At 42.2% G+C, this 14,663-nt stretch overlaps 1 protein-coding gene across 6 annotated transcripts in view; it reads left to right on the top strand.

The window, feature by feature from the left end:
* Positions 1 to 14,663, top strand: part of LOC138757891 (serine/threonine-protein phosphatase 2A 55 kDa regulatory subunit B gamma isoform) — a 351,812-nt gene that overhangs the window by 294,778 nt on the left and 42,371 nt on the right. For 5 of the 6 annotated variants that reach the window (XM_069925969.1, XM_069925967.1, XM_069925968.1 and 2 more), the window contains one exon: positions 3,133 to 3,302. In XM_069925969.1, coding sequence (XP_069782070.1) covers positions 3,133 to 3,302 — 170 coding nt within the window. Of the gene's footprint in view, positions 1 to 3,132; positions 3,303 to 6,732; positions 6,804 to 14,663 lie in introns of all 6 variants that reach the window. The other variant, XM_069925972.1, reaches the window with a different exon arrangement.

Genomic DNA, 14,663 nt, shown 5'->3' with positions numbered 1-14,663 from the left:
TCTCGGGTGCATCTATTTCAGTGCAAGAAATATGAGCTTAGAGTGTGGAATGGCTGATGGAATGTGTAGAGGCTATTAGAAAAACTTGGTCTCAGGAGGGGCAGACTGGCAGCTCAATGTTCTGGGCTCCTGTTGTTTCAGATGCGATAGAATGGGGAGGAGGAGGGGAAATGGAAGAGGAGTGGCATTGCTTGTCAGGGAGGGCAGATGAGAGGGCCCATCTATTGAGACGACAAGGGTGGAGCTGAGGAATGGAAAAGATATGACCACACTTATGGTGTTTGCATTACAGACCACCCAAGAATTGGATGAGCAAATCTGTAGAGAGATAGCAGACAGCTGCAAGGAACATTAGGTTGTGATAGTTGGAGATTTTAACTTTGCACATATTGACAGGGACTCCCATACTCTAAAAGGGCTGGATGGCTTGAAGTTTGTCAAATGTATTCAGGAAAGTTTTCTCAATCAATAGGTACTGTTATGAGTCCAGAGGACCCCAAAACCCAGCAGTAATATATATGCATCACGGCAAAGGGTAACTTAATCAAAAGTTGCTTTTAATTATCTTTGAACCTGAAAATAGAATCAAACTTTAACATCTCTATTGACTCACTTAACCTACTTAACCCCCTTCTAATGCTAAGCGCATGTGTTCAGCAAAGTTCTTTGGTTCACAGTCCAATCTCACTGGTTGCAGGCAATTCTTGTACTGTGCACAGAAGTTAACATTAATAAAGTTCACCAGGCTTTGGTGCTTAACAGGTAAATGGTTACCACTCAGAAGGGTTCTTGTTGGTTTTCAGAGAGAGTTTTTTTTGTTTCAGGTCGTCACAGAGTTCCTTTCTGTTTCTCTTATTCCAAAGGAAACACCAGACAACCAGTCCTCTCCTTTGAGCAGGCCGTCTTCCAAAGCTTGCCAGCTTATCCCTCTGGAACTGATATCTGTGTCTCTCCTCTCTCTCTCTCTCTCTCTCTCCCTCCTCTCTGAGAGCAAAGCCTATATTTTTCTCCTCTCTGCCTGCAAAGATCACATGACCTTCCAGACAGTAAATGATCTTTTCCAGACAAAGCCTGTTGTTACATTTGTTGCCTTTTGCAAATAACAGTCCATCATGAGTCTGACAATCTTGCAAAAGCTCCTGCAAAAATTCTGTGTTTGTGTGTGACCTGCTCAAACAAACCTTTCCCAATTTATCTCCCAAACACCTCTATATACTCTGTCACAGTACCAACTAGAGAGAGTGCAATACTGGATCTCCTGTTCAGGAATGAGACAGGACAGGTGACAGAAGTATTTGTAGGGGAACATTTTGGGTCCAGTGATCGTAATGCTGTTAGTTTCAAATATGGAAAAGGATAGGTTTGGGCCTCTGGTTGAGATTCTAAACTGGTGAAAGGTCAAATTTGAGGGAATGAGGAAGGCTGCAGAATGTGTAGATTGTCGGATTACGCAGACTGAACAAACTGATAAAGACAGCAGAAGGATTGATATTCTCTCAGTTCATCAGGCTACTTATTTCCCATTGATTTGAAATTCAGTTCAAACAAATTTAAGAAAGAAATTAATGAAGCACCAGCAAAAGGGTAAACTTTCAAAAGAAGGAAAATAACTGTTGTAATTTCTTTGGTTAGGTTCAAACTGTTCTTTTCATGAAAGTTTTACCGGCATTGGGTGTTCCCATTGTTGATTGTACATCTGTCAAATGTAGAAATGGAATGTTTTGCAGCAGTCATTCTCAGCCTTTTTTTTTGTCTCCAGCCCCCTTGGGTTACTGCTCAAAGGTACTGAGTCCCTTCACTGTGAAGCAGTCTAGTTTGTTTCTTCTGTACAGTACTTTACTACTGACTACATTCACATAAAAAAAATTTGTGATTGCAAATATGCTCTGGCCCCCATTGAGAATGGCTGTTTTACAGAATGCTTGTGTGATATTATTTTAGTGCTTTTAATCATTGGGAGTTTCCATAATCTAATTTCACGGTAACAGAATCAAATGTAATATTAATTCACATTGTGATTCTTTTGGAAGAATTGTTTACATTTAACTAAAATCATTGCAAGAGAGTTGCAAGAAGCTAAACATGATTTTCAGCTTGAACTAAATCTGCAAGAAAGTTGCCTCAAAAAGGATGTTTTTTTTTGTTTGACGACATTTCTTCAATTAATAGTGTCATCGTGATACTTCAGATAGGAAAATGAAATCACCTGAATTCACATTTTTGTAAGTTGATCTTTGGATGTACAAATCTAATGCATTTGTATTTAGTTTATATGTTTGGTTTTTACTTTGAAACCCTGGCCAACGTTGTTGGTTGTAAATTGTCCTGGATTTGGATGTGTTGAGTTGGCACAATTTAAATTTGTTCTGGTCAATTTAGTCATCAATTCGAAAGTGTAGGTTGTGCGATGGCAATTTGCTATACTTCAGAAAGAACTCCAGATGCTGTTAACTTTTGTTGCTGTCCTCAATACTCCCCACTATTTTGCAGATTTGTTTTGTAGAACTTAAAAACTGACAAATTCAAAATGATATTTAACATTAGAAATTAATCTGAAACCGACGCAATCAATTCCATTCATGAAACATTTTGGATTGGCACCATGGTGGGTCAAAAGGGCCAGTGAGAGTAGAAGCTAATAACTACCCAGAGTTAATGTAATATCATATATGATTACTTGCTGCTTGTACTTTTATGAAATCGTTTTGGAAGTTATCCAACAGATAATTTATGAAGTTGATCATTTATTTTCTGTCTGATAGCCAATATTTTTAATGTATGGTAATAAAGTTAACAGTAGGATAAAACAAAAAAATGATATTGAGTATTTGGCTCATTGTAGAGTTCAGTGTGTAATTAAATACATTTTTAAAAAAACTATTGATAGAGAGTGGATTGTAACATTTGTGTTAAATTACTTTCGGTAATAGCTCTGCAAAATTTGCAAAAGCTCTAGTGCTGTTGCCATTGGCTGGTTTATATTGTGGATTTAATTGCATGCTTCAAGAAGGTCATTCATGTTGTCTTGCATTAACAGAGGGGTTTTCTTTGATCCTTCTCTCTCAGGTCGAAATAGTTTCTGGATTTTGGGGAATTACTTCTGATATTATTTTTGCTTATTTTGTCCTGCAGTGTTTGAGGAGCCCGAAGATCCCAGTAACAGGTTCTTCTTCTCAGAGATAACCTCCTCCGTGTCTGATGTGAAGTTCAGTCACAGTGGTCGATACATGATGACTCGGGATTACCTCACTGTTAAAGTCTGGGATCTCAACATGGAAACCAAGCCTATAGAAACATATCAGGTACTTTACATTCAAAATGTGTGCTCATGTATTATAACATCCATGTCAATATGGGCTACCTTTTTACCAATTAGTTGGGTGTTAAAGCTCTGGATGCAACTTTGTATGAGAGTTATAAAATCATCAAATCATGAAGTACCAGAGCAATTTTTGAACTCCAATTAATGAATGAGATCCAGGTTTTCATGGGAAGGCCAGCATTTGTGGTGTCCCTGATTACCGTTGAGAAAGGTGGTAATGAGCTTGTGGTGATGTGTAATTACACCACTAGGTCACCAGGGGTCATCCCGGTGAACTTGTATATAAAGCAGTCCAGAGCTACAGTCTAGCCTTCCAGGTTCGTCTTGCAGTGAGATAAGACCTCTTAGAGTACATGTTAGTTTATTAAATTGTACTGACAATAATCACACTAGCAGTGTGAGTATAAGACAACTGTAATAAGCTAATATGTACACTAAGAGGTCTTGTCTCTCTGCAAGACAAACCTGGAAGGCTAGATTGTAGCTCTGGACTGCTTTATATACAAAGTCACCGGGATGACCCCTGGTGACCTGGTGGTGTAATTACATATCACCACAGAGCTGCTACTCTCTTCAGTTAAAATAGTGGAGTCAGGATTCAGTGATGATAAAGGAACGTAGGTGGCATGGTGTGTGCTTTGGAGGAACCTGCAGGTTGTGGGATCCCACTCCCTTGATGCCTGTCCTTTTTTGCTGGTTAAGTTTAGAAAGGTACTGCTAAAGTAGCCTGAGTATTGGTGTCTTCTGCACTTTTTTACCAATGATGGGTGGAATATCAATTGTGTAGACTGCTTTATCACTAATGCTGTGGAGCCTTTTGAATGGTGTTGGAAATGTACTCATTCAGGCACATTATTGCATCAGATTATTGACTTGTGCCTTTAGACAAAAAAAAAACAATTTTGAGGCTTCAGGAAGTAAGTCATTTGTCACAGAAGAATCTGATCTGTTCTTGTGCATACAACTTGTTACACAGGTCACAAATGAATTGCCTTTGGAGACTTCTATGTCAAGACAAGGAAAATGACATTCAAAATGTAATTCTATGCTAAAATTAAAGAACAAGTGGGGGAGAACCTTCAATACAGAGAATGATCTGCGCTAATGCTGATTTAAAAAAAATTAATTTAAAGACTTTCAAGTTTATTGGTACAGTCAAAAGGCTTCTTCTGCAAGTATTCTAGGAAGTCGACTTCAACTTACATACAACCGTACAAAATAGAAAAAGTGTAGAATTACAGAGTCTAGTGAAGGGAAAGATAAGAGCACAGTTGTGTGGGTCACTAGGAGCCTGGTGTCTGTGGGAAAGCAATGGATCTTTAAGCCTGTTGATGGATGATTTCCTAATTCAAAACAGCCAAGAAGATGGCTGGGGTTTCTCCTTCCTCTGTTAACAATGTTTACTGGGAGTGTTGCTTAAATAGGGCTTAAAATGATAATTGCAACCCTTTCCAATCAGCACACAATATCTTTGACCCACCTCCATCAGGAAGGAGGTTCGAGAGCATTAAAATCAGGACTACCAGGCTTATTCCCATAGGTTTTGAGATTGATAAAACAGTATCCTGTAACTGGGTAAATTCTCAAAATATTTATATTAATATTTATATATTTATATATATATATATATATATGATTATAAGATTATGTGCATGCAGTGTGGTCCAGAGCAATGCTGCTTTGCCTCATGTCCATGTGAAGATGATAAACATGAATTGAACTTAAACTTGTTATCAATTTAAAAACATTACTGTCCTGTGAGTGTTTATTCCCAGAAGAATCATTCAGAGTTCTTGGGCCATCTTATTATACACTTCAATATCTCTGGTGAACTCTTCTTCATGGTCATTCATTTGAAATTGCTTGTGTATGTTATTAGGAGAGTCTATTCTGAATCTGTCTGTCAAAAGGATACACAAATTTGCTGCTTTCTGCCATACTACCCATTTGGGTACCACACCATTTTTGCATCGTTTCAGTGTTGGAGCATACCTTGATACAATTAATATGTTTACAAATTGAAGCTCTTTAGAAATGAAATGAAAGTTTATTGTCATACAAAGAAAAAACAATGTACAGATGCACCTGAGACGGTGAGAGACCTCAGATGCCTTCATGTCAACATCTCTGAAGACCTATCCTGAGGCCATCATGTCAATGCAACTTTGAAGAAGGCTCGCCATTGGCTATATTTTGTTAGGAGTTTGAGGAGATTTGGTGTGTCACCAAATGCTCCGACAAATTTCTGCATATGTACAGTGGAGAGCATTCTGACTGGTTGCATCACTGGTAGGGTGGTAACAGTGCACAGGACAAGAATAAGTACAGAGGGTTGTAAACACAGCCAGAACCATCGTGTGTTCATCTTTCCTCCATTAAGGACATCTTTAAGAGGCAGTGCCTTAAGAAAGCAGCATTAATCATGAAGAATCCTCATCATCTAAGTCACTGATACCATCAGGGAATAAGTCAAGTCACCTTTATTTATCACATGGTAAAGAAGAGATAGTGTTTCTCCAGGACCATGGAGCATATTTACATAAATGTGTTAGAATAGATGTTAAACACATTGAAATATTAAAATATTAAGACATATACAGTAAAGGTCCACAGTACACTATCCATACATGTTCTGGGGGTGAAAAAAAACTTGCCCAATTTGAACATAAGGGCCCAGGTTCTACGTTACCTCCTACCTGATGGCAGAAGGGAGAACAGTTGACATGAGGGTGGGTGAAGTACTTCACAATGTTTATTGTCTTTCTCCTGCATCGAGTGTTGTAGATGTCCTTCATGGTAGGAAGAGAGCCCTCAGTGATCTTTTCCACTGACTTCACTATCTGCATGGCCTTGCGGTCATAGCTTCCAAACCAGGCATGATGCAGTTGCACAGGATGGTCTCGATACATCCTCTGTTGAATGTGATGAGGATGGAGGGTGGGAGATGAACTTTCCTCAGCCTTCGCAGGAAGTAGAGATGTTGCTGGGCTTGTTTGGCTAGGGAGCTTGTGTTAGGGTCCAGGCGAGGTTCTCCACCAAGAGCACTCCAAGGAACTTGATACTCTTGACGACCTCAACAGCCTAGTCCCGTCAGCGGAGCGTGGTCCCCTCCAGACCCTCCTGAAGTTGACAACCATCTCTTTTGTTTATTTACATTCAGACACAGTTTGCTGGCTCTGCACCAGTCTGTGACTGCACCTCATTTCTGAATGCTTACTAATAAGGCCCACCATGGTCATGTCATCAGTGAACTTGATGATGTGGTTCAAACTGTGTTTACCCACACAGTCATGGGTCAGCAGAGTAAACAGCAGTGGGCTAAGCACACAGCCCTGAGGGGGCCCCGTGCTCAGTGTGATGGCCCTGAAAATGCTGTAACTAATCTTGACTACTTGCGATCTCCCCAACAGGATGAAAAGAATCTAATTGCACAGGGAGGTGTTTAGATCCAACAAGCTCAACTTCCCGATCAGATACTGAGGTATGATTGTACTGAATGCTGAAATGAAGTTGATGAATAGCAGTTGAACATGAGTCCTTTTTTCCAGGTGGGCGAGGGCTTAGATGGAGGGCGGTGGTGATGGCAACATCTGTTGGATCTGTATGCAAACTGGAGGGGGTCCAGTGACGGAGGCAGCGGGAGCTTGATGTGCCCCATGACAAGCTTCTCGAAGCACTTCGTGACGATAGATGTGAGTGCGACAGGGCAGTAGTCATTGAGGCAGGACATAGGTGACTTCTTCGGAATGGGCATAATGGTGGCAGCTTTGAAGCACATTGGGGACCACAGTGCTTCTCAGGGAGATGTTAAAGATGTCGGTGAGAACATCTGCTAGCTGAGCTGCACATCCCCTGAGCACTCTGCCAGGAATGTTATCCAGTCCACCAGCTTTCCGTGGGTTGACCTTGCCTAGCTCTCTCTTCACATCAGCCTCTGCAAGATACAGCACCTGTTCATTTGGAGGAGAGGTGGTCTTCTTCGCTACCATGTTGCTTTTCACCTCAAAATGTGCGTAGAAGTTGTTCAGTGCATCTGGGAGGGAGGCATCACTAGCACAGGCAGATGGAGAAGTCTTGTGGATGGTAATGTCTTGGATGCCTTCCATGTGTGTCACGTGTCCTTGCTGTCCAGCAAGTGACCATTGTTGTGGAATAAATTAATAACATTTTCATAAAATATATCTTAAAAGGGTAAGATTGTGATGTTTAGTTCTTAGGTCACATTTCACAAACAATCATCATTTGCTGGACAAGAGTAGACTTCATATCTGTAGATGGCTTTGAAGAGACAATGGGAAATGCTTGGGAGAGTTTCACAAGTAAATGTTAATGGAGCAGCATGTTTGAACAGTGTCCAGGCTCAAGAACTGAGAAATCTATTGCTTTTCAAATGGTGCCGAGAGTTTTAAATTTCTGATTGAAGTTTGTTGTCCTTAGAGGAGCCACGTAGCTTTGCAAGCAGAGAGAAAACATCCATTGTTTGGGTGAGAACGTGACTGAGAGTATTCTGCAACAGTTTGTGGTGAAGGCTGCAAGTAGCAGACCTGCTGCACAACCCCATTTCAAGACTGGTTTTGAGTTCTGAGTTCACCCTATTCTAAATCTCTGTAGTCAATTGCAGAGGTTGTGGCTGGTTATTTGTTTCTCCTGGAATAGTTGGGGGGGAGGGGGGGGGGAAATCCTTGTGGAAACCTGGAAGAAGGGGTTATCTTTTGGGGTAAAAACCCAAGAGGGGATGTTTCTTTGGAAAGACACTTCAGTTGCTGATTGAAGGAGATCAGTTTGTGTGTCTAACGAACAACGAATTTCTCTCTGAAACCAACAAAGACCTTTCTAAGTGATATCAACTTAAGTTAAACCATCAGAGCCTGGTGAATATAATAACTGTTTAATTCTATGCACAGTAAGGAAAATTGCCTGATACCAGTGAACTTGGAGAATTGAAAAGTGAATGATTGGACAGTGGAAAAAGAATTTTCCTGAACATAAACGTTACATAAATGTGAACTTAGAAGGCGGTTAAGTTAATAGTAGTAAGTTTTGATCTCATCTTTATGTATTAAGAAAATAAAGCCAGTTTTGTTTAAATAGCCGTTGTCTTGGTGAATTTCTGTTCCTGCTGGTTTTCGTGTCCTTTGGGCTTGTAACACTATGAATGCGCTGGACATGTGCATGCTTAGCTTCCCTGATGGCCTTCGATAGCTTGGTTCTTGCAGTAGCTCGGACTACCGTGTCGTCCGTTCTGAAGGCAGCATCATGGTTCCTGAGCAGCACAAAAACCTCTGCAGTCATCCATGGCTTCAGGTTAGAGCAAGTAATGGTGGTCTTGGGCACAGTGATGTTGTTATTACACTTACTAATGGTACAAGAATAGGTATAGAGCCAGAATACACACAGAAATGGTATAAAAACAGCTGCTTTCCCTCCACCATCAGATCTCTGAACAGACACTGAACCTCAACGCTACTTTTTTTATTGCACCACTTATTTTTTTAAATTAAATCTTGCGTGTGTAATTTAATTTTATATTACGGCGTGAAGCAAGGCTGCGTCCTCGCACCAACCCTCTTTACTATCTTCTTCAGCATGATGCTGAAACAAGCCATGAAAGACCTCAACAATGAAGACGCTGTTTACATCTGGTACCGCACGGATGGCAGTCTCTTCAATCTGAGGCGCCTGCAAGCTCACACCAAGACACAAGAGTAACTTGTCCGTGAACTACTCTTTGCGGACGATGCTGCTTTAGTTGCCCATTCAGAGCCAGCTCTCCAGCGCATGACGTCCTGTTTTGCGGAAACTGCCAAAATGTTTGGCCTGGAAGTCAGCCTGAAGAAAACAGGTCCTCCATCAGCCAGCTCCCCACCATGACCACCAGCCCCCCCCCCCACATCTCCATTGGGCACACAGAACTCAAAACGGCAAACCAGTTTACCTACCTCAGCTGCACCATTTCATCTGATGCAAGGATCGATAAAGAGATAGACAACAGACTCGCCAAGGCAAATAGCGCCTTTGAAAGACTACACAAAAGAGTCTGGAAAACAACCACCTGAAGAAACACACAAAGATCAGCGTGTACAGAGCCGTTGTCATACCCACGCTCCTGTTCGGCTCCGAATCATGGGTCCTCTTCCGGCATCACCTACGGCTCCTAGAACGCTTCCATCAGCGCTGTCTCCACTCCATCCTCAACATTCATTGGAATGACTTCATCACCAACATCGAAGTACTTGAGCTGGCAGAGTCTGCAAGCATCGAATCCATGCTGCTGAAGACCTAACTGCGCTGGGTCTCCAGAATGGAGGACCATCACCTTCCCAAGATCGTGTTCTATGGCGAGCTCTCCACTGGCCATCAAGACTGAGGTGCACCAAAGAGGAGGTACAAGGACTGCTTAAAGAAATCTCTTGGTGCCTGCCACATTGACCACCACCAGTGGGCTGATATCGCCTCCAACCGTTCATCTTGGCGCCTCACAGTTCGGCGGGCAGCAACCTCATTTGAAGAAGACCGCAGAGCCCACCTCACTGACAAAAGACAAAGGAGGAAAAACCCAACCCCAACCAACCAATTTTCCCTTGCAACTGCTGCAACCGTGCCTGCCTGTCCCGCATCGGACTTGTCAGTCACCAACGAGCCTGCAGCAGACGTGGACATACCCCTCCATAAATCTTCGTCCGCGAAGCCAAGCCAAAGAAGAAAGAATTTTTAATCATTGTAATTTTAATTTGTAATTGTAGTTTTTGCACCATGTTCTGCACCTTATTATTGCTGCTGCAAAACAACAAATTTCATGACACATGGTCATGACAATGAACCCAGGTCTGATTTTTGCTACAACAACACAAGAATGCAAGATTCACTAACTGGTGTAGTATAAATTAAATTACCACAACCTGGCATGAGACAGTAAAATCGATAATAAACTAAAGGATAGAAAAATCTTGACAGTTGCAGTGAGTTGAATGTGGTGTGCATCTTTTGGTGGTCCTGGAGTAGTGTTATGGAAAGGTTCATGTGGATATTTTCAAGAGCAGAATAGCTTTTTGGGGGAAAAAAGACTGTTATTGAATCTTGTGGTTCTGTTCAGTCTCCCAGAAGGTAACAGCAGGATGAGCTCATGACCAAGGTGATGGAGATCTTTTATGGTGATGGCTTCTGCCTTGAGGCAGCACCTTGCAGAGATGTCTTTGATGGACCGGAAGCTGGTGTCTGTAATTGACGAAGTGAGGTTTTCCACTTTCTGCACCCTTTTACTCCCAAACCAAACTGTGATGCAGTCAGTTAGTGTACTTTCCACAGTGCACCTGTAGAAGTTCGAGTATTTGATGAAATGCCAAAACTCATCTGATGCTTTGGAAAGCAGGGGAATGGGTGAGGTTTTGCTATTATGTGGATTCCCAGGACAAACCTTCTCCATCTCATTCCCCATCAATGTGGACTGGTGCATGGTCTGATTTCCGCTTATCCTGTTGATGTGGATCAGTCACCATCAGGATACAGTGACCCATGTGATTCACACACCATCTATCATCCAAAACATTCTTTCCCTTTGCGTCCTTTGCACAGTGCTTACGGTGGCTACGATCTGAAAAGTATACTGTGGTCATTCATCCAGGCTGCCCCTTACAGCACCTCCAAAACCTGTGTGTGACTTCTACAACCATGAAAGTCAGCAAGTCCATGAGAGCACCAACCTTCTGCTGGTTTTGTTCAAGTTGAATAATGAGATGACTCAGAAAAAATATTCCTCCTTCATCACTGGAGCTTAATCCTGCTCCTTCTCACCCAACAAAGTCATGGGAGAACCTTAACCTTAACCAAAAGCAGCAGTTTAAGGTGGCTCATCACCATTTGAGGACGATTAGGAATCATTGACAAACATATATTGAAAATTTTGGAAGAAATATTTAACAATATTGGTGAAGCAATTTGTTATTCTTGCTAAGTGAAAATCATTCCTAATTTTCCCCAGCAAGTGACAACTCTGAAGCGATACTGAGATGTCTTTTCTTTGGCTTGGCTTCGCGGACGAAGATTTATGGAGGGGGTAAATGTCCACGTCAGCTGCAGGCTCGTTTGTGGCTGACAAGTCCGATGCGGGACAGGCAGACACGGTTGCAGCAGTTGCAGGGGAAAATTGGTTGGTTGGGGTTGTAATTTCATCTATATATGCATACATTTAAGGATTTAGACTTTTTTAAATGTTATTTGTAAATTGGGGTGGTACAAATTGTGCTAAGCATTTATTTATTTACAGGAAATGCAAATGTACTTTATCAGGATTTGTTTCCAGCAACTTATAGGTCCAATAGGTGTATTTTGATTAGTGATATGATACTGAGTGAAGATGAGACAGAAGCCATGTGCAGGAATTCTTTTCTTTTCTTTTCTTGGTTTGTTTTCTTGTTAATATTTTTAAATTGAAGCTGTTGGTTCACAAAACTTTGCACAATAATTCAACTGATGAAATTGAAGGGCGGTAAAGAATATATGAGTTTTGTATCTGACACTGCAAAGATGCATCAATCCTTTCAGTACGTTAGTGAAATAGATTTTATTTTTTTGTGAACTTGAGATTGGAGTTTACTTCTTGGCTTCAATCCGCCATCTCCATTTTTTCTTTGCTTCTGTTCTGTCTAAAAGGTTCCATCTAACCTACCAGCATTGTCTACATTTCATTGAGCATGTATTCACTGGTACAATTTGTGCTTTAACTTTCATAATTTGTCTTCAGCCAAATATGCATAGTTTCATAAATTATATGACAAATCATTTGCCAGTCGGTATTCTGTTTAATGAGCATCTTTTTAACATCAGCTAAACATGCAGCATGCATTCATTGGCACAAACCGGATAACTGTTGTCCGATAACATCTCCAATATATCGTTGGTCTGTTTCCTCAACCCTGCCTCTGTGGTCAGGCTGGCTCATCCATTACACAATGATTGTCAATGTACCTTGTATTAGTAGTCATTCACCATCGCAGCGTAACTTGTACCTGATGTCAATATATTGCCATATTAAGCTGCTTTCATTACATTTTCAGAAAATGATCATTGCATATTTTACACAGAGAGAATAACCTAAAAAAATGCGACAATGTTATTTTTTTTTACACACAAAAATCCCATGATATGGCTGTAAGGAAGACCTGGCATTCAGCCAACTTTGGCCCTTCACACTTAACAGAACAAAGCCGCATAATGCCGGGTCAGTGTGTCATTTTATACACTGGCCCTTTTATAATGAAAATTAGTGATTTATAAGACAGGTTTCCTCTGCTTTTAAGGTGTCCCATCAATCTCCATAAAAGGTCCAAAGGAGGATTGGCAGGTCTAACTTGCTCCACGTTCCCTCTGCCTCAGGGGGTAATGTCAGAGGTGGAAAATGTCCAGGAACAAAAGAGGCAGGATGTGTAACAGCATTGGCATCTAATGTCATGTATAATATACTGCATTTGATGGAATGTGAGACCCACTTTTTTCCCCCCAAAAATGGCTGGTGGCGGGCTGTCAGGAGACTCTCTTGGCGCCCGCTGTTGGTCCCCACACTGGTTATTGTGTTGAAAAAGTATCAGACTCGAGAGAGAGAGAGAGAGAGAGAGAGAGAGAGAGAGAGGCGTCTGGACAAAAGGGTTTGCAATCAAACGTTAATTTTATTATCACACGACAATTGATAGAAGAGCGTGGGAAAATCGTAGTGGGAATAAAACACATGCACAATTTATAAGTGTATGGGAAAATCTACTGTAAGTTTTGATCTATAGCAGTGGTTCTCAACCTTTTTCTTTCTATTCACATACCATCTTAAGTAATCCTAATGCCATTGGTGCTCTGTAATTAGTAAGAGATTACTTAAGGAGATGTGTGAGTGGGAAAAAAAAAAGTTGAGAATCACTGCTCTAGATCCAGTTGTTACAGAAATATTTTGCTTGAGAAAAATTGTCATTGGCCCATTTCCTTTGGAGTTATGAAACCGTGCATATAGCGAGTGTGATTGTACAGACCTATCACCAATGTATATAGTTACAGTATCTAGAGTGTAATGACTGTGCTTACAGCGATTGGCTGAGAGCTTAGCCACGCCTACTGTCTTGGCCTTAAAGGGTTGTGTCCCTAGCCAGGTCGGATCATTCCGGACTGGTCGGCCACCTGTGAAGAGCTCCTGTCTTTTGCTAATAAAAGCCTTGGTTTGGATCAACAAATCTTTGGTTCTTTCGACGAGCTCTACAAATTTATTACCAAAAAGAATTTTTTTAAAAGGGGATGGAGCGTCTGACTCCGCCAGAAAAACTTGACATTGACCCACAGTCAAAGCCTTTAAATTCTGGCTGATGAACTTTGAAAACTTCCTAAGGCTCATTGAGGTGGAGGAGGATAACCAGCGTCTAACAGCATTGCTGTCTATGGTGTCCTTGAGAGTCTATGAGAACATCCAGAATGAGACCACTTACACTACAGCCATAAAGGTACTGAAAGAACTGTACGATCAACCAATGAACAGAGTTCATGCCCGGCTCGTGCTTGCGTCGAGGAAGCAACAGCCCGCCGAGTCCAGTAGGGCATATTTACAAGTAGTAAAGGCGTTGGGCAAAGACTGTAACTGTGTGGAGAAAACTGCTGCCGAGATCACAAACGATCTCGTCCGGGATGTCTTTGTGGCCGGGCTCCGATCGAACAAAGTGAGGCTGTGCTTGCTCGAACAAGGGGTAGAAGAACTAGAGTACGTGGCCCGGATTGCAATCACAATGGAGGATGCAGCCTTAAAGTCAAACGAGCTCTCTAGGGACTGGACCCCACGTTCTGATGTGAGTAGAATGCCCTTCTACCCTACCACCCCCCCCCCGAGATACTGACGGCCTATCGGCTGCTGCTACACTGCCCCCTGCGAACCCAAGATGTTATTTCTGCGGGAGGGACAAGCACAGTAGGTCCCAGTGCCCAGCATGAAAAGCCAGGTGCCAGAAGTGCCTTAAAAACGGCCACTTTGCTGCAGTCTGTAGGTCTAAAATGGCCACCGGAAAACACAGTGCCTCGCGTGAAGCCCAACCGCCACTATCCCATTCAAACTCTTCTTCCCCAGAGCTCTTGTCCAATGAGAGCGAGGGCTCCCCTGCACGGCAATGCCTGACATCACGGAAACGTCGAACCCGGAAGGGGCAGCCCACCCTAGCAACCATGATGTTGGCCAGCATCTCGCCCCTGTGCGGAACACTCGACCCGGCCTCGGTCCCGACTGTAGAGCCCACTATTGCCACGGCCACGACCACCCCCGGGGCCGACGCTACCGCCGCTGCTTCTGCTGCCACCGCCACAGCCGACCCTGGAGATGACG

Source organism: Narcine bancroftii, chromosome 3 (genome assembly GCF_036971445.1).
Source record: "Narcine bancroftii isolate sNarBan1 chromosome 3, sNarBan1.hap1, whole genome shotgun sequence".
Lineage (NCBI taxonomy): Eukaryota > Metazoa > Chordata > Chondrichthyes > Torpediniformes > Narcinidae > Narcine > Narcine bancroftii.
Note: the sequence above shows the minus strand (reverse complement) of the source record. Positions and strands in the feature narration are given on the sequence as shown.